At 34.1% G+C, this 24,350-nt stretch overlaps 3 protein-coding genes across 4 annotated transcripts; 1 reads left to right on the plus strand and 2 right to left on the minus strand.

Annotated features, from left to right (window-relative positions):
* Nucleotides 1-514: 514 nt before the first annotated feature.
* LOC107618377 (BAG family molecular chaperone regulator 1) lies at nucleotides 515-3,043 on the minus strand. Of its 2 annotated transcripts, XM_088500036.1 has the most exons (6): nucleotides 2,793-3,043; nucleotides 2,457-2,694; nucleotides 2,046-2,365; nucleotides 1,710-1,966; nucleotides 1,472-1,618; nucleotides 515-1,216 (listed from the first exon to the last, which is right to left on the minus strand). In XM_088500036.1, exons 3-6 carry the CDS (start codon nucleotides 2,278-2,280, stop codon nucleotides 818-820), a joined length of 1,038 nt encoding a protein of 345 aa, XP_088356162.1. In that variant the 5' UTR covers nucleotides 2,281-2,365; nucleotides 2,457-2,694; nucleotides 2,793-3,043; the 3' UTR covers nucleotides 515-817. The 2 variants fall into 2 exon arrangements, with proteins under 2 accessions (XP_088356162.1, XP_016175910.1); XM_016320424.3 differs by having other exon boundaries at nucleotides 2,046-2,305; nucleotides 2,457-3,043.
* Nucleotides 3,044-9,776: 6,733 nt separating this feature from the next.
* On the plus strand, nucleotides 9,777-11,600 carry CRR1 (Dihydrodipicolinate reductase, bacterial/plant). The gene is made up of 9 exons (XM_016320620.3): nucleotides 9,777-9,998; nucleotides 10,072-10,194; nucleotides 10,285-10,359; nucleotides 10,435-10,500; nucleotides 10,593-10,688; nucleotides 10,767-10,883; nucleotides 10,958-11,149; nucleotides 11,223-11,309; nucleotides 11,379-11,600. The coding sequence occupies exons 1-9, from the start codon at nucleotides 9,864-9,866 to the stop codon at nucleotides 11,409-11,411; spliced, it is 924 nt and encodes a 307-aa protein (XP_016176106.1). The 5' UTR covers nucleotides 9,777-9,863; the 3' UTR covers nucleotides 11,412-11,600.
* A 3,325-nt stretch (nucleotides 11,601-14,925) lies between these two features.
* LOC107618527 (F-box protein PP2-A13) lies at nucleotides 14,926-19,066 on the minus strand. Its single transcript, XM_088500037.1, has 3 exons — nucleotides 18,448-19,066; nucleotides 18,176-18,294; nucleotides 14,926-15,582 (listed from the first exon to the last, which is right to left on the minus strand). Exons 1-3 carry the CDS (start codon nucleotides 18,772-18,774, stop codon nucleotides 15,162-15,164), a joined length of 867 nt encoding a protein of 288 aa, XP_088356163.1. The 5' UTR covers nucleotides 18,775-19,066; the 3' UTR covers nucleotides 14,926-15,161.
* Nucleotides 19,067-24,350: the final 5,284 nt, after the last annotated feature.

Consider the following 24,350-nt stretch of genomic DNA (forward strand, 5'->3'; position numbering starts at 1 on the left):
CATTATTAAAACGCGTTTGCATTAAAGTGTTTGCTAACTCAGCAGAAGGTCATAGGGGGTATCATAGCCTCGCAAAAACCTTGGCTTCAAACCCCAGAACAATACTTTCTATTTCCGGAATAATAATTTGGCTGAGATCTGTTTTGCAATTAGCAATTTCTTAAAAGAATACAATTAAAAACATGAGACCCTAGTGTATAAATTACCAAACCTAGTGGCTAATAATTAGTTATAGCTAGTTAACATATATGATTTCATCTTCTACCCTATTGATGGCTTTTCAGGCTTGTCTTGTTGTCATTGGGGGGATATTTCCTTCTTATTTTTTTCATGATAGGAAGGCAAACACTTTAATAGATGCCACTCTTTTTGTCCGTTTGTAGCCCCCACAATAAGCAAGGCACCAAAATAAAATTAATAGTGGTATTCCTATTTCATCAACGTAACCACCGCCTTTTCACCAACAATTTACCATTTGACCAGACCAAAATTGAAATGAATGAAAATGAAGAGGTGCACCAAAAATCATATCATATATATATATATATATATAATTAAAAAAGAAGGAACCGTTTTTATGATAATTAATCATCACTATTATAGAGCAACCCCGTTTATTTCCGGTGAAGTAAATGGACAGAGACTAATGGGGGGTTACTAAAACAAATCTAAGTACAGAAAAGAATGTATGTAACTGTAACTGTAACATATAACGTAACATTCCCAAGTCCCAAGTGGAAAGACAAATTAAACCCCAAATCACATCTCCACACAATTACCAAAAATAAAAATAAAAAGGTACACGTGGTTATGCTACTCAATCGAAGAATTCCCAATTGAACTTGTGATGAACTGAATTGTTATTACTATTGTTGTTGTTGCCATTATTCAGTGGGCTTGCTGATGTGGATGTGGAAGAAGATACTGGAATTAACGGTGGCAGAGAATCAAATGTCTCCCATTTTGTGGTAACTACTACTTCTGAGTGCTGGTTTTGCTGCTGCTGCTGCTCCTGAATTGTTGCTGATCTATGATTATTCCCATTTGACACACCTTGTGATTGTGGTTGCTCTTGAATTGTTGCTAGTCTATGCACATTTGAATGCCTTTGTTGGGCCTTCACTGATGCATGATGCCCTCCATTGTTGGCATTGCCCATAGAATTCTTAATTTTAAGCATATCAAGAGTTTCAACATACTTTTGAACTCGTTTTACCTTCAAAATGGGGATTCATCACCATCAGAACAAACCATAATCAATGGGAATCAACAGAATTGCAATATATAAAACATAAATACAGAGATAAAGAGACACACAAAAAGTGTTTAGAGTTGAAAACAAGTACAAGCCAATGTGTCAAACGGAGACAAAAGAGACACAAATTTCCTATGACTGTCTCTCTCTCTATTTGTGTTATGTTATAGCTACCAAATGCAGGAAAAGTGCAAAGTTATGCATAGAAGAATGTACCTGCATTTTCCTCTGCAGTTTAACATCTCCATCAGCCATTATACCATCCAATTTAAGGAGTTGATTCATCAAGAGCTCAATGAGACTAATGACATCAATTTCAGCAACTTTGCCACCTTTACTAATAATTGATTCCAGTGCTGACACCTGACAAAGTCCGAATTAATCAGCACCACCCAACTACTGAAGCATTTAATACATAGAAAAAGAAGAAAAAGGGGGATAGAAGAAAGCATACCCTGGCTGCAAGTCTATCAACTTCCAAGCTGATTTCAGAAATGGACTTGGCAGCTTTTTCCATCTTAGCATTCTTTCTCATCTCCAAGTACCTTCTCTCTTGGCTAAGAGGGTCCTCCACCAACACCAATTTGGACTTGTCCTTCACTCCAACAATGTCAAGGAACGCCTTTGAATCCCTCTCTTTGTCCTTGTAATATATCTTCTGATCCTGGTGGTGCAACCCAGTTGGACCAGACAACATTTTCTTCAATTCCCCTAATAACATACAACGGTAAACATAAATAAATCAACAGATAATACTATAATATAATTATTAAAGAAAAAAGGGGTTTACCAAATGTAGCTTGAGAACTAATGTTGACTTCATGGTAGGTTGATCCGTATTTAACCCTAACTCTAATTGTCGGTGCCGGCGGCACTGAGTTCCGATCCGAGTCATCGGTTCTGCGCTGAACCAGCATTCCACCTGGTCTCATCTCCCATTCCATTGCCCTCGTTGTTGTAGCCTCGCTTCCATTATTCACGGCGGAGACCCCATAATTATTGGTCATGTTCCTCATCCTCATCATCTTCTTCTCTCTTTCAGTAACACTTCTGTGTTTGTGTTGAAGTTAGTGAGAGAAAGAGAAAGAACCAGAAGCTCAGATTAGATCTCTGCCAAGTTTGATTTGTGTGAGAAGAGAGAGAAAGAGAAAGAAGAAAAAAACGGAGACTCGATTGACCGAAAGGATGACGTTGTTAGAACCTGATGCGTGAAAGTGTGAATAGCCCGCATTCCACGACTCCAATCCCCGTAGGGAAAAAGAAAGATTCAAGTTTCAAGAGACAGAAAACTGAAGAAACGAAAGCTTCGCCTTTTGTTTTTCCCCCTTGTGCTTTTTACTAGAAGAATCAACAATGGCGTTCGGATGAAGAAAAACACCGACGCATCAACCCTCCAAATCTTCGCTTTCACGGCAAATCGCCGGACGGAAAAGTTCACACTTTCTCAAAGGAAAAGAAAGTCACACTCAGATGAATGGCAACAACAATAGGGGGAAAATTACATAGAAATGAAAGAGAGAAGAGAAGAAAATGAAGCTGAGAAAGGGTCCGAATTAAAGGAAATAATGTTTGTGTGAAGGAAAATAATGAATGTGGTGAGTGTGAGAGTTTTGTCGCGTAATTTTGGAGTGGAATTAACAAATGGAACAAAAGAGAATCTGAAAGAACCGGTGACTGTGTTGTTCTGAAGATGAAGAAGAAGAAGAAGAAAAGGGCAATGTAATGTGAAGTCAAAATCCAGAGAGAAAAACAATTCCAATAATCAGGATTTTGCTCTCTCTCTCTCTCGAGGAAAAAAAACAAAAAATAGTTATAAAGAAAAATTGGCAAAAATGAAATATATTAATAAAAAAAAAGAGTGGCCAGCTAACCATGCTGGCAGCAGCCTGTGACTTTGATGTTATTAATAATTTCATAAAATGTAAACAAATTGGGTTTAAATAATTGTCGATAAAATATCGTCACATCATATCATATGATTAATCAAAGATGGATTATTGTTCCCTGTTGCAATTCTACCACAACAAAAAGAAAAAGGGTGATTTCTGTCTAAATTATGATTATGGTAGTTACAATAGTAATAATTATGATGGCATTATATGGTTAACAAAACTATTGCGATAAAAATATGAAGTGAGAGTTTTGTTTATATTTTGAATTATTCTTTTTGTTGTTATCCTTGCTATTAATTTGTTCTACATTTTTAATTATTTATACAATTTGTACGTTATATTACTATTATTGTCATTTTTAACATATATTTTATGGGCTAAGTATGATTTTGGTCCCCAACGTAGGGGCTGAAAATTTTTTTCGTCCCTCGCCTTTTTTTCGCTCTAAAATGGTCCCCAAGGTTTCGGTTTGTTTTAAAATCGTCCTTCGGACGAAAATACCCTTTTCCCTTCACCCCAAAATTAACCAAAATCAACCACCACCACCACTACCACTACCACCACCATCAGAACAGAACCACCACCACCACCACCACCACCACCACATCATCATCATCATCATCATCATCATCATCATCATCATCATCAAACTCAGAAGGTGAAGAACAGAATCGCAGAAATTGAAGAACAGAAGCGCAGAAGCAGAACAACAATGGAATCAAATGAACAACAACAACAAAAGCAGTTACAAGCAGAAGAACAACAAAAAAAAAAAACAAGAACCCATAACTCAACCCAGAACCCATAACACATCATCATCATCAAAACTCAACCCAGAACTTAGAACTCAGCAAAAATAATTGATAAAATGAATCAGAAGAACAACCAAAAAAGAACAGAAACTAGAAAAATTGATAATCAGAAACAGAAACAGCAGAAGGAGAAGGAGAAGGAGAAGGAGAAGGAGAAGAAGGTGGTGGTGGTGTGGTGCGGTGATGCGGCGGGGGTGCGGTGCGGTGGTGCGGCAGAGCGGCGGGGCGGCGGCAGCGAAGAGTGGCGGGGCGGCGGCAGCGAAGAGCGGCGAGGCGGCGGCGAGGACCCTCCCCCTTTCCCCCTCTTCTTCCCGAAACCCCCTCCCCCCCTCTTCTCCCTTCGTGTTCCCTTCCCCCTTCCCCGAGGAGCAGAGCGGCGGCGACAGCGAAGAGCGACGGCGGTAATGAAGTCGGTGGCGGCGGCGAGGAGAGAAGAAGAAGAAGAAGAAGAAGAAGTGGCGGACGACGGTGCGGCGGTGCGGCGGCATGGCGTCCCTCTTCTCTCCCCCCTCCACCCTCCACCCTCCCCCCCCCACCTTTCTCGGCCCCCCTCCCCCCCCTTTTCTTTCTTTCTCGCCCCCCAACCCCACTTCTGTATCCCCTTTCTTTTTTTATTTTATATTTATTTTATTTTAAAATTTTTTTAATAAAGGGTAATTTGGTAATAAAAAAATAAAATTGGTAAAAATGACGATTTTAAAACAAACCGAAACCTTGGGGACCATTTTAGAGCAAAAAAAAGGCGAGGGACGAAAAAAATTTTCAGCCCCTACGTTGGGGACCAAAATCATACTTATCCCTATATTTTATTTACATCCGGATGGAAAAGACTAAAAAGATTTTTTATAATAAAGACAAAGGGGTCGAAGAGATTATCAACATGATCGTCGTGAGTTCTAATGAGCGAAAAGGTATGGTTCCTTTAATTGTTGATGGCTATGCCAGATATGATACGAGAGTTTTTCTTTAAGGTTAAGTACTTTTTTTGTCCCTAAAGTCTTCGCTCAAAATTAAAATCGTCTCCGATATTTTTTCGTTATTAAAATCATCCTCAACATTACAAAACGTTATAAAATCATCATTTTGTCCATGAACATTTTTTTTGGACAATTTTACCCTTAAACAAAAATTAAATAAAAAACCGCCGAACCGACTGAGAAACGATCGATTGGATCGGATTGGTAACTGGCCGGTTCGGATAAAACGACGCTGTTTTTTTATTTGTAAAAAAAAAAACAAAAGAGAAGCAGATTCATTTGTGTCTTCATGAACCAACTCCCCCCAATCATTCATTCATTTGTCACTCCCTGGACTGGAGAACTCTGAAGCAAAGGGAACCCTAGCCCTTCGTCACCGTCGCCATTCCGAGGTACTCAGCGCCGCCGCCGTCCCCAGGTCCTCAGCGCCGTCGCTTCTTCCTCTTCCCCGTGTTCGGAACCAGTAACTCGGCACGTCGTCTTCATCTTCGTTGGCTTCTTGGCGCGGAACCCAAATTAGTGGCTTCTCGTCTTCATCTTCACTGAATGTTCGGCCTTCTTCTTGGTTTGAAGTTCTGAAATTGTTGTTCTTCGATTTTCTTCTTCAATTTTTGTTCCATTTTTCTTCAATCCTTCTTCTTCGGTCTTGGTTTGAAGTTTGGTTTTGAATATTTTGTAAATTGTAATTTCCTGTTGTTAATGGCTCTGTCTTGTATTTGCTGGTTGCTGATGGTAGAAATTTTACAAATTTGCATATTTGTATCGTATGGTTCTGATTGCTCTGTTAAATCATGTGTATTAAAATAAACTTACTCTGTGAATGAAAAGATGAAGAAGAAGATGAAGGGTTGTTGTTGTGAATGAGAAGAAGAAGAAGATGAAGAAGAAAGAAGATATGAGAAGAATGGTTGTTATGAGAAGATGAAGGGTTGTTGTTATGAATGAGAAAGGAAGAGAAGAGGGATCTATCGTCTGCGTTTGCTTACATGTTTTTTAATTTTTGTTTGAGATATTACATGGACAAAGCGATTTCAGTACAGGGCCTTAGCTGGACTAAGAATGCTTTGGGGAAGAGAAATCTGTTGAACTGGCTGGGAGCATGATTTCCTCCCTAGTGGAGTCTGGTAAATTTGCATGTCTAATAAGCGCGCTCTCATCTTTGTTGGACAAGTACTTGCAAGCCCCATCAGAAAGCTTTTCTTAGTAGCCTTAGTTACCAACAAAAGCCGGCTTCTGATTTTTCACCATTCTTGCTCATGAAACATACTGGAATTGAACCTACTGTCCTTGGCCTCATATCACAGTTGGATGCTGCTATTGATAAAAAAACTTCAGGAGTTCTTCCTAAGGCCTACTGGGAGTGCATGTTGCATGGATCTCTTTGTCATCTTTCTACTCCTAGTACTACTTTGCTTTCTTGTGCTCTTAGCATAAGAGGAATTATCTGTGTCCTAGATGGGTTATTTAGAATAACAGTAGGAAGAAAGGTTGATTTGGACATCGAAATTTTTGGAAAAATTCTTGATGCTGTAATGATTATCAAGTATGATAGGATATTTAAAGGTATTCATGGGCAATGTGATGCTGTTTATCAAAGCATAAGTGCAGAACTCGAATGGTCAAGTTATGCTGACTTAATTCTAATGAAGCAAATAGAAGGGTTTCTGAAAGACATTAATTCTAGGGGAGAAGGTCATGACAGTGTCCAAGAATGGATAATCTACTTCTCTTTTGTTTTTTTTACAAATAAAAAAACGGCGTCGTTGTATTCGAACCGGCCAGTTATCGATCCGGTCCAACCGATTGGTTTTTGGCCGATTCGATTTTTTTTTTATTTTTGTTTAAGGGTAAAATTGTCAAAAAAATATTGTTCATGGACAAAAGGATGATTTTATAACGTTTTGTAACGTTGAGGATGACTTTAATAACGGAAAAAGGTCAGAGACGATTTTGATTTTGAGCCAAGACCTTAGGGATGAAAAAAGTACTTAACCATTTTCTTTATATTATTGTCTTACTTTCTTTACGTTTGGATTGTAGTGTTACGTTTGGATTGCAGTGTTTGACTAATTCTGTTGGATTTGGATCCTCTAAAGTTTAAATTTCACTTTAGAGAGTAAAGTGTGATCTTGTACCCTTGAATAGTTTCTCTTTCATATTTATTATTGGTCCCATCTATAAAATCAATGATGAGAGATCACACTTTACTTTCTAAAATAAAATTCAAACTTTAGAGGATCTAAATCCAATTCTGTTTGCTCCACTTTATTGGATTGAGGTTTTGCTTTAAAAAAAATATATTTTATTTAAATTAATTCCTCTCAATAATTAAATATGAGTAAAATATTAAGATGACTTATTATATTTTATAAAATTAATATAAAACTATAGCCACCACAAGAATATTGGGTTAAAAAAAAAAGGAAAAGGGGAAAATGAGAGAGGGAAACATGCAAAGCCGCCAAAATGGTTTTTTTTTTTTTAATATGGAAGTGGAAACTTGGGTGTCTGTGTCTGAAATTATGTGATTGAGTGCGTGATATCCTAGCTTAGAGATTATGGGTGTGGGGTTTGGTGAAAGACTGGTATCCGGGGTAAGGGTAATTTCGGAATTGGAATTTATTTTAGATGACGCAGCACGCAGTAGATATACACGTATAATACTCTTACTTTTCAATTTTCAATTTTTCATACACCCTTTTTCCCCTGACAACCTCCCAACTATAATTTTTATTACAACTCTAAAGAAACTCTAAAATTGTGATTAGGGTGGAACTAATTCAGAGCAAACACATTGTTGCTTCAAAAACCAATATATTATTGGAGCACAAGTAGTGTACATATCACATGGTGTCAATGCGCGCAACCAGCAGCATGTTTGCTATTATTGAGTTGCTAAACTTCATCTTTAATAATACATTGAGCCAATGTATTATAAAAATTAAGATAAAGAGAATTGTAAGTAAGATTAAAAATGAATTTGTGAGGACATGACGAGGAAAAAATGGAGACATGGTGAAAATAGGGAGGTGGGCTCTAAAATCTAAGCCTTAAAAGGTAAAAGCAGATGCTGACTCCATTTCACAGTCCACACCGACACTTTGGCCGCACGTGACACTGCTTTCGGAGCTGCGATTCAGTGTTGAAGCCTCACCGTGCTCTCTCATTTCCAAGCCGTCATGGAGGGATTGGGCCATGTTTCATTAGAGACAAGCTACCGACCAATTAGGATTTTAATTAAACAATACTTGATCACAATGCCCAACAATCCACTGTGTAAGAAATATTTTTACATTGTGTAAAACTTTTTTTCATCTTAAAATTATAAAATTCTTTTAATTTTTTATGGGATTGATGATCAATTAGGCTTCATATAATTGTGTATGGTTCAATCTAAAGGGATCTTTCCCGTAAAAGTGCATCCACCTTAAGTTTATAGTCAGGATTGTCAGCATCACCTAGCTAGCTAATAATCCATCTCTCGTGATACATTGTCATTGATGTGATCTTTCCCCAAGGACCTTATACACAATGTGGCAATTAATAATTAGACAACGGGATAAGTTGGATTACAACACAACTTGGTGTTTTGGATTTTAGCTTCAGGGGATTGAATCCTTTGTAGCCTTCTAATAAAACTTTATTCTTTGGTTTTTATAGATAACAATTTTACTTTTTGTTTTCTTAATTTATTAATTTTTGTTATAATTACTTTATTTTAGTGGATTTACCAAATGGAAATTTTAATAAACTTTCAGGTGAGGTGTAATATATTAATTCTTCCATAGGTGCCGACAAGATGATGAATTAGTATTGGTTATATATGGAACGAATGTTCATCTTGTATTGATTAATTGATTAATGACTAAGATCTTACAATTAAATTGAGATATATAAGACCATTGACTATAGAACAAAGAAGCAATTATTTATATTTTACAATAATTTGATGTCATTTCAACATGTATTTTTGAAAACAGTTATTAGGAGAATATATATAGATATATAATGTACAACTACTTCAAAAAGAACATATATACATGTTATATGTGTGGGGTCTAATAAAGAATAAGCTGAGTCATGTGATTCAGGAAAATTACAATGCAAGAACTCTGCACAAACTGATGTTGTGTCCAGAATTCAGAAGTTTGTATATATATATGAAAATTTGTGTTTCTCTTAGTTTAAGTTGGTAGATCAATGTTGTTGTTTTTCAAAATCACTATCACATTAGCATACAAAATAGTGCAAGTTTGTTCAGTTGGTGGATTACCATGACCTTTTCAACATTTGGTGATCATGCCTAGCAGTTTAATTGGCTAATTATGATTGGTACTTATTTAGACTTAACATTATTTTAGAATTAAACTTTGTCAGCCGTATGGTTATATTATATTTAATAGATAAGACAGTTGTTATGTAGTAGGTTTCATATAATATATAAATTTGATATTATATGATGTTATATTATACTTAATTTTTTTTATGTACAAAGAGAATACGGAATAAAATTGAAAGAGTACGTAAAAAAAATTTATGTATTTCTTATTGAATTTAAAATAAAAAAATAACTAATTATATATATATATATATATATATATATATATATATATATATATATATATATAAAATAAACTACAAAATTTAGATTTTTAAAAGTGATTGATTCAATAAAGAGCACCTCACTAATTCATTTATTTTCTTATTAGATTAGATAACATACAAGAATTAATGGTGGTATTTTTTTTCTGGTGATTAATTGAGAAACAATGAATTGGGAAAAGCATGTATATATGCCACGTTGGCTATACTATAGCTTTCAATAAAGGCCTATCAAAGAACCAAAAACCTTATCTCTCAATAAACACATTGGTCATATAACATATTTATAGCCTTATCTATAGTGTTGCATAGAGGAGCAGCAACCATGGTATCCTTAAGCTCTCATTTCCATTCCACCAACTACTACTTGAATAGGAATAATAATTCTCATCACAATCACAATTTCAGAATCAAGCACTATGTTTCATGCTCTGCCCAGCCTACACAAACCAACATTAAGGTGCCATTACTATTATTTACCAACATGCAATGCATTGTGAAAATGCTAATGAAGTGATATGGTTTTAAAACAGGTAGTGATAAATGGAGCAGCCAAGGAGATAGGAAGAGCAGCAGTGGAAGCTGTGACTAAAGCTAGGGGAATGGAACTTGCTGGTGCTGTAGATACTTGTCATGTTGGGGAAGATATTGGACAGGTATTTGTGTTCTTTTTTCTTCTTTATTTTTGTCTCTGAAACTAGACAAGTTTTTCTCAAGTTTGTTGTTTTCTTAATTATTATTATTAGGTATGTGGCATGGAAGAGCCCCTCGAAATACCCATAATAAATAATCTCACTATGGTTTTGGGTTCTATATCTCAGGTAATATATATAATCATGTGATGGCATCATAAGATTTTAATTATTGTATTATGTTTTGAAGAATGGAATTTGCAGTCCAAGGGAGCAGGAGTTGTAGTTGATTTTACTGAGCCTTCCTCCGTATATGACAATGTAAAACAGGTCTAGTGTCTCAACTAACTAATTAAAAAGGGTAGGAGATAGTTTTGTAATAAGTAGTGTGACATGTTCTTCACATGTGCATATTTGAGTAGGTAACAGCATTTGGCATGAGAAGCGTAGTGCACGTTCCGCGAATGGAATTAGATACGGTTGCAGCATTATCTGCATTCTGTGACAAGGCCACCATGGTGAGCACAAAAAACTTGGTGGTAACTGACTAAGGTGTAAGGTGTATGGGACTTTATTAGCATTTTTATGTGTACCAGGGTGTGTTGGTTGCACCAACCCTTTCCATAGGATCAATATTGCTACAACAAGCTGCAATCTCAGCTTCTTTCCATTACAGAAACGTTGAGATTGTGGAATCCAAGGCTAATGCAAATGTAAGATAGTGCTGTGAATGATTTTTGATGAAGATGTTATAAAAAAAAATAAGGATTGGATTGGTGGTGAACAGGATCTTCCATCAGTAGATGCAAACCAAATAGCAAAGAATCTGTCAAACCTGGGTCAGATCTATAACAGAGAAGATGCTTCAACGGATGTGTTGGCAAGGGGTCAAGTCCTTGGAGATGGAATTCGTGTGCATAGCTTGGTACTTCCAGGACTTCCCTCAAGTACAACAGTTCACTTCTCTGCTCCAGGAGAGGTAAGAACTAAGAAGTTTTCTATGTTATCCTCTTCTTAGTTAATAAATTTTGACATTAACTCGTTGCATGCAGATATATTCTATCAAGCATGATATTACAAATGTGCAATGCCTCATGCCAGGCTTGCTGTTAGCCATTAGAAAAGTTGTGCGCCTCAAGGTACCTTCCTTTGTTCATTTTATATCATTCTTCTTTCACCAATTCATTCTTACTTTATTATCTTTGCAGAATTTGGTGTATGGCTTGGAGAAGTTTTTGTAAAACCATATAATCATGCCACTAAGAAGACTACACACATATCTCAATTCTTTTAAAACGGTTTTATTTTTCATCTTTAAATTTTATTAAGTATTCAAATGGTGTATATGAAGAAACTAAGGATGCTCTGCACATTTTAACATCATAGATGTTTGCATTTTAATCATGAGAAATCGAATAAAGTTTGATGGATGATTCCTGTGCATAGATAGAGAAACATGTGAAGCAAAGAACCAAAAGAGAGCTTTACAAATAGGTAGGTTAGTCATTAATGTATGTTGGTACATATTTTGTACTGAAGCCATATATAATCATATGATTCATATCCGATGATGAAGATAATAAATGATGCTTTCATGGATAAATTGTCACTCATCATCAACGAAAAGCTGCTAAAAAGAGTAAGAAAGTTAACTTAACTCACATAATAAATACAAAACCGAAATCATAACACAATACCTATTGAAACAACTAAAGTTTAAAATTCAAAATTCTGTTAATTTATTAGCGTAGTTTAATATATATATAACTTCACCAGAACTATTTGGAAAGATTTGGTTCTGCCAAGAGTGGAGTTGTTCATTTGATTCATGTTGATAGACAAAGTGAATACTAAAAAAAGACTATGCAGATTGGGAATCACTCAGCAGGATGATAATATTTGTGTTTTATGTAAAAAAGACGTTGAATTTATTCACCACTTATTTTTTTGTTGTGATTTTACTTGACATGTATGATGTGTATGGCTATCTGATTTTGGGAGGTTATGGGTGATACGGAAAAATTATATTTTTCGCATAACTACCGGCAAGTGCACCGGATCGTATCAAGTAATAAAACTCACAAGAGTGAGATCGATCCCACGAGGATTAAAAGATTAAGCAATCAATAGTCAATTGATTATTCTAGTTAGACGGTTTATATTGTGATGATGAGCAAATAGGAAAAGTAAATTACATGAAATTAAAAGAAAGCAATAAATGACTAGAAAGTAAATGACATAAATGTAAAGTGTAAGAAGATAAAATGCCGAAAAGTAAATTGCAAGGAATGGAAAGTACAAGAAAGTAAAGTGTAAGAAAGTAAATGACGGAAAGTTAAAATACTAGAAGTAAAAATAAAAAGAAAGCATTAGGATCAAGAGATATTGCATTCTCAGGATCAACAATTCTCATCTCCTCTTCAATCATGCAATCATGATCTCTTGGCAAATTATAAGTAATCAAACCCCAATCTCTTGGTGATTTGATTTCTCTTAACTTGATCAATTGCCAATCTCTTAATCTAATTGGTCATGAGAAGAGATGAAGTTCAATTTATGATTCAAAGGCCACACAATCTTCAAGACCTCAATTCAAAGTGGTTACATGTCACATACCGGACTAAGAATGTATTGATCAAGAGGATTATGAGAGAAAAGTCTCAAACTGAATTTCATGACTCCTTTCTCAAGTTCATCATGAAATTCAAGTAGATCCAATCCCTCTCTCGATAGTAATTGGATCTTTGAAGCACAAAAACTCTCTCTAAAACAACAATAAAAGAAGAATTGAAGATGAAGAATGAAAATAAATCAACCCATTAAATTGCAATAGAAAGAGTTAGTAATTCATAAAAAACTATTCACAAAGTAAGAAAGAAAATGGAGGAAAAGAAGAGTGTGTGAAGGGAGAGTCCAAAGATCCCTCCTAGCGGAATGTCTAACATCCCGCCTCCTATCATGAAACTAAGGCCTTATATAGGCTCTCCTAAATTACAAATTTAAATGAAATTGAAAACAAATTACAATCAAATGAAAATTAACTATTTTAGATGATTTCTTGTGGCCTTGATTGAGTGATATTTGTGGGCTTGTTTGCTTGAAGTTGAAGTGGACTTGGAGTGAAATTAATTGAACTAAAATGATGCTCCAGGGGTCCTTTGGCATATATGGGCTCCTTTGTGTGGCGCTGGAATATGGCGCTTGCTACTGAGCGTGAAGAATGAGCGCTAGCTATTTTTCTTTTTATGCATACGCACGCTTGCTTGTACGTGCGCACACTTGCAAAAATCACCCTTGTACAGTTGTACGTACGCACGTAGGGGTGTGCGTACGCACAAACCTCAAATTCTCCTTGGTAAAGTATCGAAGGCGCTCTCCAACATGAGCGTGCAAACGAGCGCCCAAGTAAGCGCCATAATCACCCTTTTGTGCGTGCGCACAGGCTTGTGCGTATGCACAATTCTTTGAAAATGCATGTTTTGTGCGTACGCACATTTCAAAAAATCTTCATTTTTCAGAATCGAAGGCGCTCACTGGCGATCGTGCTTGAGAGAGTTGGGATGTTGGGTGCTTGCTGAGGCGAGCGTGGTTGAGATCGCCCAAACGAGCGCTAAAATCACCCTTTTGTGCATGCGCACAGGCTTGTGCGTACACACACTTCAAAAAATCTTCAATTTTCAGTATCGAAGGCGCTCTCAAGTGAGCGCCCAGGAGAGCGCCCAAGTGAGCGCTGCCTCTTTTCTGAGGGTGTTTTTGTTGCTGGCGCTCATGGAAGCAAGCGTGGAGGCATTGTTTTGTGTGGGCTACTTCTTCATGGGTCATGGGCCACGCTTTTAAAAGCGTGGTCTAAGGTTCCAAAGCGTATCTAAGTTTCAAAGCGTATCTAAAAGCTCCTCTTTTCTTCGTTTGAGCTTGTTTTGTGTTTTTTGCTTCTTTTTCTATCATTTCCTTCAAAATTAATAAATTCAAAGTAATATATGACTTAAGCACAAAAGTACTCAATAATTCAGCATTATGAACTAATTTTTTATATGAAAAAGTATAGAAAAACACACATGATGCGCATGCATCAATGAGTTGTTTTGAATTCACTGAAGGGACATTTTAAGAGTTAATCAGGTGTCTGGTCTAGCAAGAAAAAATATAAAAAGTGGCTCATATGCTTTATTTCAATTATTTGAAGTGTTTCACTAAAAAGAAATGAAAGGATCTTTCATAATAAAAAAATAAGTGTAGAAACAAATTTTCAAATATCAATAGCAGCCAAATTTAAAAAATGGAGTAGTATAGATTACTTCTGATATTGATGACAATACCGAAAATAATATTAGAGATAACTCTTACTTGATTAGGTTGTTGTGTTGTATTTGTTTTCTTTTTCGTTTTACGATGCTGTATTGAATTCATTTTGTTCCAAAAAAAAAAAATCATCTTTGCTAGATAAGTGCAACAATTGTTAAAATCTTTCTTTTACTTCATAAAAAAATATGACTAACAGTATTCCCATTAACAAAATTAAACACTTATATAGTTGAGGTGTAAAAATGCCATTAAATTCAATTTTTTTTTCTAACAGAACACTCAATGTATAATGGTTATTACCATTTAAATGTATAACTGATATTACCATTAATATATTTGATTAAAAAAATCAAAATAAATCACTGCACTTTTAAAAACGTTATTACTCTTGTTAAATTGTATAAAAGAATCAAAGTAATTATCATTATGATAGACAATTATAGGCGTGTAATATAGATGAGAGAATGAACTACTAATATCATTAAATAAAACAAATTTGGGGTGTTTTGTCTTCCTAACCTTTGGTTCCCAATTTTTTTGTTTAATAATATACCTATGGTATCAAACAGCAAATTAATCTGTACAACACAAACATCAAGAGGAAATGAGACTTGTTACAAGTGCCAGTGGCAAATTAAAAAAGAAGACCCTTGTTTATAAGCTCTGTAACTGTGCGTAATAATAATGAGCTAGAAGAGTAAAATTTTGTGGCTAAACTGGGTTGGGCAGATGATGGCACCATCTATGCAGAGGCCACCTTTGGTGTGAGTGCAATCAATTTGGGCCAAAGAGAACTTCAGTTTAGTGGGCTCATTGGGCCTATCAACAATAAAATCTCCAACACGGTAGTGGATCCACTCCCCTGGGCCAGTCAAATAAGACTCTGAGTGAGAACGCTGGCCGTGTGATGTGGAGAGTTGAAATCGGACGGGCTTGATGTCCCAGCCATGGACTTGGTCCACGTTGCACACACGGCGGCCCTTTCTTTTAGAGGCCATGCCCAATTGGAGTCTGAAAAATAGGGTGTAACTGCCCACAGGGAATTCAAACTCTAGCTCCCCCACCACCTCAACCCACCACATTTGTTGAAGATAGGCAACGCTCTTGAACCTGCGGTTGCCATGTTTATATCAATCCAAATCCAAATGCTAATTCAAATGCAACAATAAACCACGTTGATTAGGAAAAGCCATCAGCTTAGAGTTGGAATCCTTTTCCAGGAGAAGAAAAGTGCAATTTTATTGGATTGAAACCATTTATTATTATTATTATTATTATTATTATTATTATTATTATTAGTAGTAGGTCAGATGAAGTCGACTTTACATATACCTCAGAGCCGTTAGATGATTTGACTGATTTGATTAAATTTTCATCCAATGATTCTCAGGTATCAACTTCACGTGAAATCAATCTCACATGAGTTTTCACCTTCTTATTATTATTATTATTATTATTATTATTATTATTATTATTATTATTATTATTATTATTATTATTATTACGCCTTTTCAATGGGACCGAGGAACAAGCTAAGCACACAAAAAGGATTATTCTTTAATATTGGAAGGGTATTATTATTCAGAAAAGTTCTAACCTTTCTAGAAATTAAACAAATTGCATAGATTCTAATAGTAATCCTTCTTAAGCATATTATAAACAAATGATAAGGTATGCATGCTTCCCAAGTTATGACCGAAGGCACATAATATATAGTGGTAGTAATTAATAATAAACAAATGAATAAATAATGGCCAACGACGCTTTTGTTGCAATTAGAATATGATCTTGCATTCTTCTTTGCTTTATCCATATTCCATACAGAATGAGCAAAATCTATGCGATCACCTATCATTGCTTTCCCTTCAACACAAGTAGTCCTTTTCATCTATTTAGTTTATATACTATTTTTTTTTTTTAATTTGCAGATTGCATTGCTTGCACTCTTCTTTCTTTTTCTTTAATTACAGATAAAATATTAATGATTGACTAAAACTAAAAGTATTTATTAGTTGCCATAATTAATATGTCAAAACCAATGGCATTGCCCATAAGCTTTCAAGATTGTTGACAGCTCGTTAGAAAATTCCTACATTATTAGGTGAAAAGCTTTTAGCGTAATCTATGGAAAATTTCATGTTCCATTGGGAATCTAAAATTCAATAATGAATGTTTTTCAACGTAGATATATATATTTAGGCAGAACGATTACCATACCATACAACATTGTTCATTTCTACAAGTATTAGGTTTCTTCTAAATTCAGAGATCACTAGCTATTTTCAACGTTTGAAAATAATATAAAAATATTGATTATTGAACATTTTCGCACTTGGGATATTATTTTATTTTAACTCAATACAAAATTGACCACATATCATCTGAAAAATATCTCCTAAAATCGAGACATAGTCACTTGATAAGTATTATTATTATATTAGAGTGAGATTGCCTGATGGATGGGACATAATCTATGAAGCACGGACACTTGGCTGAATTGCCGTGTCTGCGTGTCGGACACATTTCGGACACGATACTCACCGACACTCGTCCGACACGCGTGTCTGCTGTGTCCAAACCGTGTCTTAATAAAAAATAAAAAATTCTTCTCCGGACACACTTGGACACACCTAAATACCATCACGTATCAACGTGTCCGGTCTTATTCTTAATATATATTCTTAAAATAAATTTAGATATAGTATATATTATTATTTAGTAAAACAAAAAATATTTTAAATATTTGATATAATTAAAATAAGACATTAAAAATAATTTAAAAAATTAATTTATATTTTAATATCAATAAAATATTAAAATATCATTACGATTTATCTAAAAAAATATTTTATATTTTATATGTATGCGTATCCCCGTGTCATGTAAGATTTTAAAATTCGCGTGTCGGCGTATTCCGTGTCGTGTCGTGTCCCATGTCCGTATCAGTGGCCGTGCATCATAGGACATAATACTTGTGAAGCATGACAGAAATGAACTTATCGTTATAATACAAAATTCTTTCATTTTTCTTCCTATAAGATACAGACAAATAGTTTCTTAAACTAGTTGTTTAATTTGGAAGACTTTATAAGTAATATAGTAAAATGTTTGGTAACTAAAGAAAATCATCCAAAAACAGCCATAATTTGTCTTATTTAGCATTCATTAATTGTTGTGATAATTAATTAATGCTAAATAAGGTAAGTTCTGGCTGTTTTTTTTGTCTACCTAGCATTACCCGTAATATAATGCTAGGGAGAGAAAAAAAAAAACAGTCAGAACTTATCTTATTTAGTATTAATTAATTGTCGCAATAATTAATAAGTACTAAATAAGACAAGTTATGACTATTTTTGGCTGATTTTCTTTGGTTACCAAATATTTCAGTATAATATATGTATTCATGCACAATGTAGATCTAAGACCGAGGCAGGCAACATGATGAAAGAAAGATTATATTTTGATATATTTATAGAACAAAAATCCAACCGAAAAATATACAAGTAAATGTAAGACAAGCAAAGAAGGAATAATTGGAATGGATCAAGACTTGGGACTCAGGACTCAGGTTTTGACCAAAAACATTACCGAACCTTTATACCTTCAATGCAAGTTAAACCAGAAAACAAGAGCACACACAAAGAAGAATTGTAGATCTAATATTACATTATTATTCATTAAAAACGACATAATAATAAGTTACCTGGATTCTTCAGTTGGAATATAATTCCAATATCTTCTATCATCTATTCCTGTTATGTTGAAGGACTTGGATGACAAGAACAAACAAATTTGTCCGCTGCATTTATCCAACCAAACTTCCTATAATAATAAGAACAACAAATCCAAAAAATAAACAGAAGGGTTTAGTAATTAAGTGCAAAAAGAAGACAAAAAAGAGAACTTGAAAGCTCAAAAGGGAAAGCTAAAATGAATGCAATATTAAGAGATGATATATATAACTAAGTGACTGACCTTGGTGCCAGCATCGAAGCGATTGGGTAAACATAGTTTTGTATAAATGTCTTTCTTAGTCATAGAAGCAATAATATTGTCTTGACCAAAGACTTTTGTGGCAAGGAACTTGTAGGATTGTGGCAACTTTGATTCCCACACAAAATCAGCTGAGGAAGCTCTGTGAAAAGTGCGGTTCACTCTAGCCAGTTGGCATATTTCTGGTGGATCCAGATTCATCAGCAACCTTGATATGCAGCTCTCTGGTATGTCCCCAAGACCTGGCCTTCCATCACCATCATCATCATCATACTTGTTTGAAGTTGACAAAGAAATACCAGCCCCCATAAGTAGAGTAGAAGATGATATTTTATGATGAAATTAAAAGGGTTTTTTGGGTTCAAAGGTAAAGGAGGAGGAGATAAAGTAGGTGGGAGAATATGAAAAGAGACAGAACTTGCTTTTCCATTTTCTTCCTTGGTGTGTTGGATTAAGGAGAAAGAAGAAGTAGTGGTAGAGGCACCATTTTTCTTTTGTCCCCCTTTTGTTCTTAGGTTTTGAAAATGGAAAGGTAGAGAGAGTAGTGTGTGTTGGAAAAGGCATAAAGTGAAATTCTTATATATATGTCTATGTTCATTAACCTTCAAAGGATAAAAAGGGAAGAAAAAGAATTTATAATTGAAGGGGACGTATAGTACATGAGTGTGCATGGAATAATAATGTGTATGTTGGGCGTAGCTAACTAGCTATTCATTGTATCATCACGTATTCACATCACGCGTGCATTCACGCTCCTATATATTTACATTTCATATATGCAATTTCAAGCAAGAAACATACTTATAGGATAATTTACATACATAAATTGAATAAAAAAATATTTCATAAATATTCTAAATTGAGTTTTGTTATATATATATCTTTCGTTTGACTTATTAAATTTTGTTATATACATATCTCATTTGATTCTCTAAATCAAATCAGACGAGACATGTAATGAAATTCAATTTAAAACATTTGTATAATTTTTTTTTAATTTATCTATATAAAGAGGTGTGCATGGGTCGGGTGAAACCGGATTTGATGTGACCCAGACTCGGCCCGAAATATATACCAGGTATATTTATTAGACCCGAACCCGACTCTAGACCCGATGAAACCTATACACTTTCAGGCCACAATTATACCGGGTAAAAACTGGGTGAAAACCGGGCCGTTAACACCACATTACCTTGATACCTTCTTATAAGCTAGCATGTGAAAATATCTAAATTTCCAAGACTCCAACCATTATTTGACATAGTAAAATTCACTTAGAAAAATATAATAAGAACCAACTCTTCTCTAAAATTAAAACATAACCATAATCAATACTAATATTGTCTAATAACATAAAATATTTAAATCAATATAAATAACACAATATTATGCATTAGTCTAAAATCTTATGCATTTTAAACATAAAACATTAACTTATAATCTTATAATAACTAATAACACAAATTATTAAGGTTTACAATACTTAAATTCCACATAAGAATAGCCATCATCCATCACTAATAACACAAAATATTAATTGTGTATGATGATCGGGCCACCGGATCGACGGTCGATCCGAACCATGGCTCGTACCCGACCTGAAATAATGACCGGGTCTATTTTTGAGACTCTTACCCGACCCTAGACCTAGTAAAATCACACCAAAATAATCCGGTAAAATCACACCAAAATAGTCCCTAAAATGTTCAGAGCCGGGCCGAATATTCAGGCCGGGTCGGACCATGCACATCCCTATATAAAGTATCCTAATTTATATATTTATGCATTATATATGCTCTTAATTCTCTTATCAGGCAGAAAAAGGGGAGCTAGTACAGACTTTTGTCTTACAACTTTCTTGATTCGCGTACCAAACAAATCCTAATACAAGATTTCAATGTATGACATTACAACTTTAATTTATCACGGGAAAAATGCGTGACAAAAATATCGAGCATTGACCCACTGAATGTTATGTAAAGTGAATTATATATCATCATGTGAAGACCATAAAAAGGAAATGAATCCATTGAAATCGAGACATACATACAGCCTTAGCTGCTGCTTCTTTATTAATGAGATATTAATATTGAATCCTACTTTGGTGTATGTATGTTAATGATGATCAGCTCTGAAGTATGCTCCGCGTACTTAATTACCCGTTTCTTAAACACGATTGTTAATTGGAACTTGCAAATAAAATATTTGGTTTCTTCTCATTCATGTAAGGCATAAGCTATATTAACCAACATGACAAAATTAGGTTAGAGTTGAAATTTAAAGAAATTAATTAATCTTGATAGTAGCTGCCAAATCGAGAATCACATGGTTACTCTCTTTTTTCCTTAATAATCTTTTGTTTTTTCTTATCAACATCACAGTATTTAATTAATTATCTGCACCGCATGCATGGTTGATATAAAATTCTTTGTATAAATGTATTTTGTGTTGCTATATATAATTGATTAACAAAATTATTAATAATGATCAAATAAGAAAATTAACGGAAAAAATAAGTATAAGAACTAACTTTTAATTAGTTATAGAGAATTTAAAATTTAAAATTGTGATTTATGATTTAGAGTTTAGGGTTTTGAAATTTAGAATTTAAAATATAAAATAAAACATTAATTTAAAAACGTTGATTGATATTAACTAAACAAATTTGACTATAGCTAATTGAAGTCTATGTTATATTGATGTGTGAATTTAGGTGAAAATTTAAGTGAAGTTGACTTCACGTAAACTTGATATTGAAAGCCGTGAGATGATTTGATTGATTTGACTGAATTTTCATCTAACGATTATCAGGTATCAACTTCACGTGAAGTCGACTGCACCTGAGTTTTCACCGTGAATTTATTATAACAATATGTTTCTAGCAGCATTTTCCGGACAGACAACTGAACTTGATATGTGTGTGGTGTGTATATATATATGGGGAAAGTATGGGGAGCCAATGGAATATTTGTATAATGCGTACAATGGAGGTTTATGGAGTATTAGAGATATAATCATTAGTGTTATTTTTTCTCATCAGCGTAAATTTTTTGGATGAGTAGTATCATGATATGATATCAGAGTTCTAGATTCGAAAAGTATATATATATCTCAGAGAATTCAATTCCAATGAAATAGAATAATCGACACAAATGAATTCATTAAATTACAATCAAAGTAAAGCAAAGTAGTGCATTCAAATTGTGAAATCTATTAAATATATGCATCTAGATAAATAGTGGTAACATGGCTGGCTTGACTAGTTGACTTATTAAACCGTTCATGTTGTGGCACAACCACAACCATCCATCGCAATATGAATAAGAACAGTGGCACTACCAACACATGATCATCCTAAGCTAAAAAATAAGTTTGATCCTTGGAAGAATTTTCAAGTTTGATTGATAGGTTGAGAAATGAGTTGGGAGACAGTAATTATTGTGTGGGTAAAGACTTAAAGAGGCTGAAAGGGTAAGGGCCCTTGAGAGTGTCCCTCCAGCTAGCAGAATTGACCTCTGAGGATCCAACCTCCCCTCGTGCTTCACGTGCTATCTTTAATAAATTAATCGCCTATCTAGCTGGAGTTGACTACAAGGAACGACTTCACTATGTCCTATCTTAATAATATGGCTTAGCAGTGACACAAAAAGCACAACGTCATAGGACTACCAAAACATAGTTTGGATTAAGCCCCAAGAGCCCTAACTGTTTTCCATAGCAAAAGTGCAAAACCCTTTTAATTAGAGGGCTTCCAAACTTTGTTCCTTTTCTCATTTTCGTTCTTGTTATGGGCTTCTCATGTAATATTTATTTGGGCTTTGGTCCTGATTCCGTAACTGATTAAAGACTCCATACCTATGACAAAAAAAAAAAAGCGCTAGATCTCTGTCTGACCAAATATATACACTCACATGATACCTTGTACGCAGATCCATTTATGGCGGACCTATGCTGGAAATTTTAGTTTGCCTAGATATAATTCCTATCAATCTGGATCCTCTCACCTTAGCTTTGAACATCAACACATGGCACGACAGGACCATGTCCAAATGTGGCTGCCTCCATTTATGTATGTTGTGTCTAGTAGATATAGCCTTAGGCTTCTCTCTGCTACTAAAATGATGGGATAATGTTAACTCATACTGTTAGGCTGCGTTTGTTTACAGAGACAGGACACTGAGATACTGAGACACAAAATTGTGTTTGGTAGAAGAAACATGGAAGAGACACTGAATTAGTGTATTTTGTGTCTATCCTGACAGGAAAGATACGGAGACATTAAGAAGGAACACAACTTTTTTTTTTCTTTCATTATTTTTGTTAATTTTTTATAATTATATTTTTTATTGTTATATTTTTCATTTCAAATTTTTTGAATGAAAAAAATAAAAATAAATTGAATTTTCATAATTTGTTATAATTTATCACCAAATAAAATATAAGAACACAAAATTTTGTGTCCATCAGTATCTTATCCTGTCCTATTATCGTGTCTTGTCCTTGTCCTGTTCTATTCTTAAAATCAAACGCAGCCTTACTTACATGCCTTTGGTAACAGTTTAGTGGGTCGTTGTTATATTTTTGGCTGGTATATGATGTGGGTCATTTAATTTGTACACCATAGGGGAAAAAATTGCATATGCTGCATGCTGGAATTATTACCTTGTACTAATAAAAACTTGTTCTGTTACGTTGGAGAAGAAGCAGCTATACCTTGTACTAAGTTTAATTTACTTGTGTTCTTGTATTGATTCGATTCCAACACCCTTTTCTTATTACCTTCTAGTATAGTGCATTTTGAACTTTTATATACGTGTTTTGTACACTACTGTTCTTCTGCGGTGCCTGGCCATTTTTGTTACCCAAGTAAGATATGATATTTGTATCTCAGTATGTCACAATAAAACTGTTTCAGGCAATTCCCAATTTCCCATAAATGCCAGCATCGTTATTCGCTAATCATTAGTATTGTTAAGAATTAATGAAAACTTTGTCGTATTTCCACAGAAAAATGACTGGATTACTATATTTCCGCATAATCATATGTTGTCTCTTGAGTCTTGGCTCTTTTGTTTAAGGTACACAAATTAATTCTTCTTTTTTGTCAAAAAAAGAAATGATAGTTTTTGAAGTATAGAAATGAACTTGATTAATAATTTGAATAAAGCTAAGAGATAAGATACTCATCAGGTATTGTGAAAGCGGACAGAGGATGAACAACATTAGAACATGTACACAATCATGTAGGAAAGACTGCAAAGAAATTTATCAAAATTCTGCTACCTATTGTTAACTTATTGTTATAAGTAATTACTAAAGAATTTATAACTGCAAAACATTTTTTTATTTTTAGCTAACATTATTTCACTTATAAAAAAACAAAAAACGAATTATTTTAAATTATTATCTCTCAATTCAGTGATTCACTTTTTTTTTTCCTTAAATTTATTTTTCATTACCATATTTACACGTTTTCGATTTCACCTTTTAGAAATGAATTTTAACCAGATGTCATTGAAGTTTGTTTAAACAAAACAAATATTGAGATAAGTTTCAGAATTTAACTAACATATATTTTTTTAAAAAAAGATAAAATAGTTAATAAACTTAGGACATAGAGGTGATGAGAGAATAAGAAGAAAGTTAAAGATGAAATATAAATGGAAGGTAACTATTTAAATGAAGATGATAAAAATATATTTTTATGAAAATATTTTGTTTAAAAATGTGACTTATTTATTTAGCCATATTTTAAACAAAGATAATATTTTTATAAATATCAAAATCTAATAATATAATTCATTATTTAAAGGTCAAAAAAATATTTTCACATGAAAGTAATTATAAAGTCTTCATTGTAGTATCTACCTAAATCGAAATTCAAA

This window comes from Arachis ipaensis, chromosome B9 (genome assembly GCF_059453495.1).
Source record: "Arachis ipaensis isolate K30076 ecotype BB chromosome B9, ASM5945349v1, whole genome shotgun sequence".
Lineage (NCBI taxonomy): Eukaryota > Viridiplantae > Streptophyta > Magnoliopsida > Fabales > Fabaceae > Arachis > Arachis ipaensis.

Excerpts from the sequence above, each read along its gene's own strand:
- LOC107618377 (XM_088500036.1), bottom strand. The coding sequence starts at position 2,280 with ATGATGAGGATGAGGAACATGACCAATAATTATGGGGTCTCCGCCGTG. Across the intron at positions 1,619-1,709 it reads TTGATAGACTTGCAGCCAGG|GTGTCAGCACTGGAATCAAT; the intron begins GTATGCTTTCTT and ends GGACTTTGTCAG. Across the intron at positions 1,217-1,471 it reads AACTGCAGAGGAAAATGCAG|GTAAAACGAGTTCAAAAGTA; the intron begins GTACATTCTTCT and ends CCCATTTTGAAG.
- CRR1 (XM_016320620.3), top strand. The coding sequence starts at position 9,864 with ATGGTATCCTTAAGCTCTCATTTCCATTCCACCAACTACTACTTGAAT. Across the intron at positions 9,999-10,071 it reads CTACACAAACCAACATTAAG|GTAGTGATAAATGGAGCAGC; the intron begins GTGCCATTACTA and ends GTTTTAAAACAG. Across the intron at positions 10,689-10,766 it reads TCTGTGACAAGGCCACCATG|GGTGTGTTGGTTGCACCAAC; the intron begins GTGAGCACAAAA and ends TATGTGTACCAG.
- LOC107618527 (XM_088500037.1), bottom strand. The coding sequence starts at position 18,774 with ATGGGGGCTGGTATTTCTTTGTCAACTTCAAACAAGTATGATGATGAT. Across the intron at positions 18,295-18,447 it reads GCTTCGATGCTGGCACCAAG|GAAGTTTGGTTGGATAAATG; the intron begins GTCAGTCACTTA and ends TTATTATTATAG. Across the intron at positions 15,583-18,175 it reads ATTCCAACTGAAGAATCCAG|GTTCAAGAGCGTTGCCTATC; the intron begins GTAACTTATTAT and ends TGGCAACCGCAG.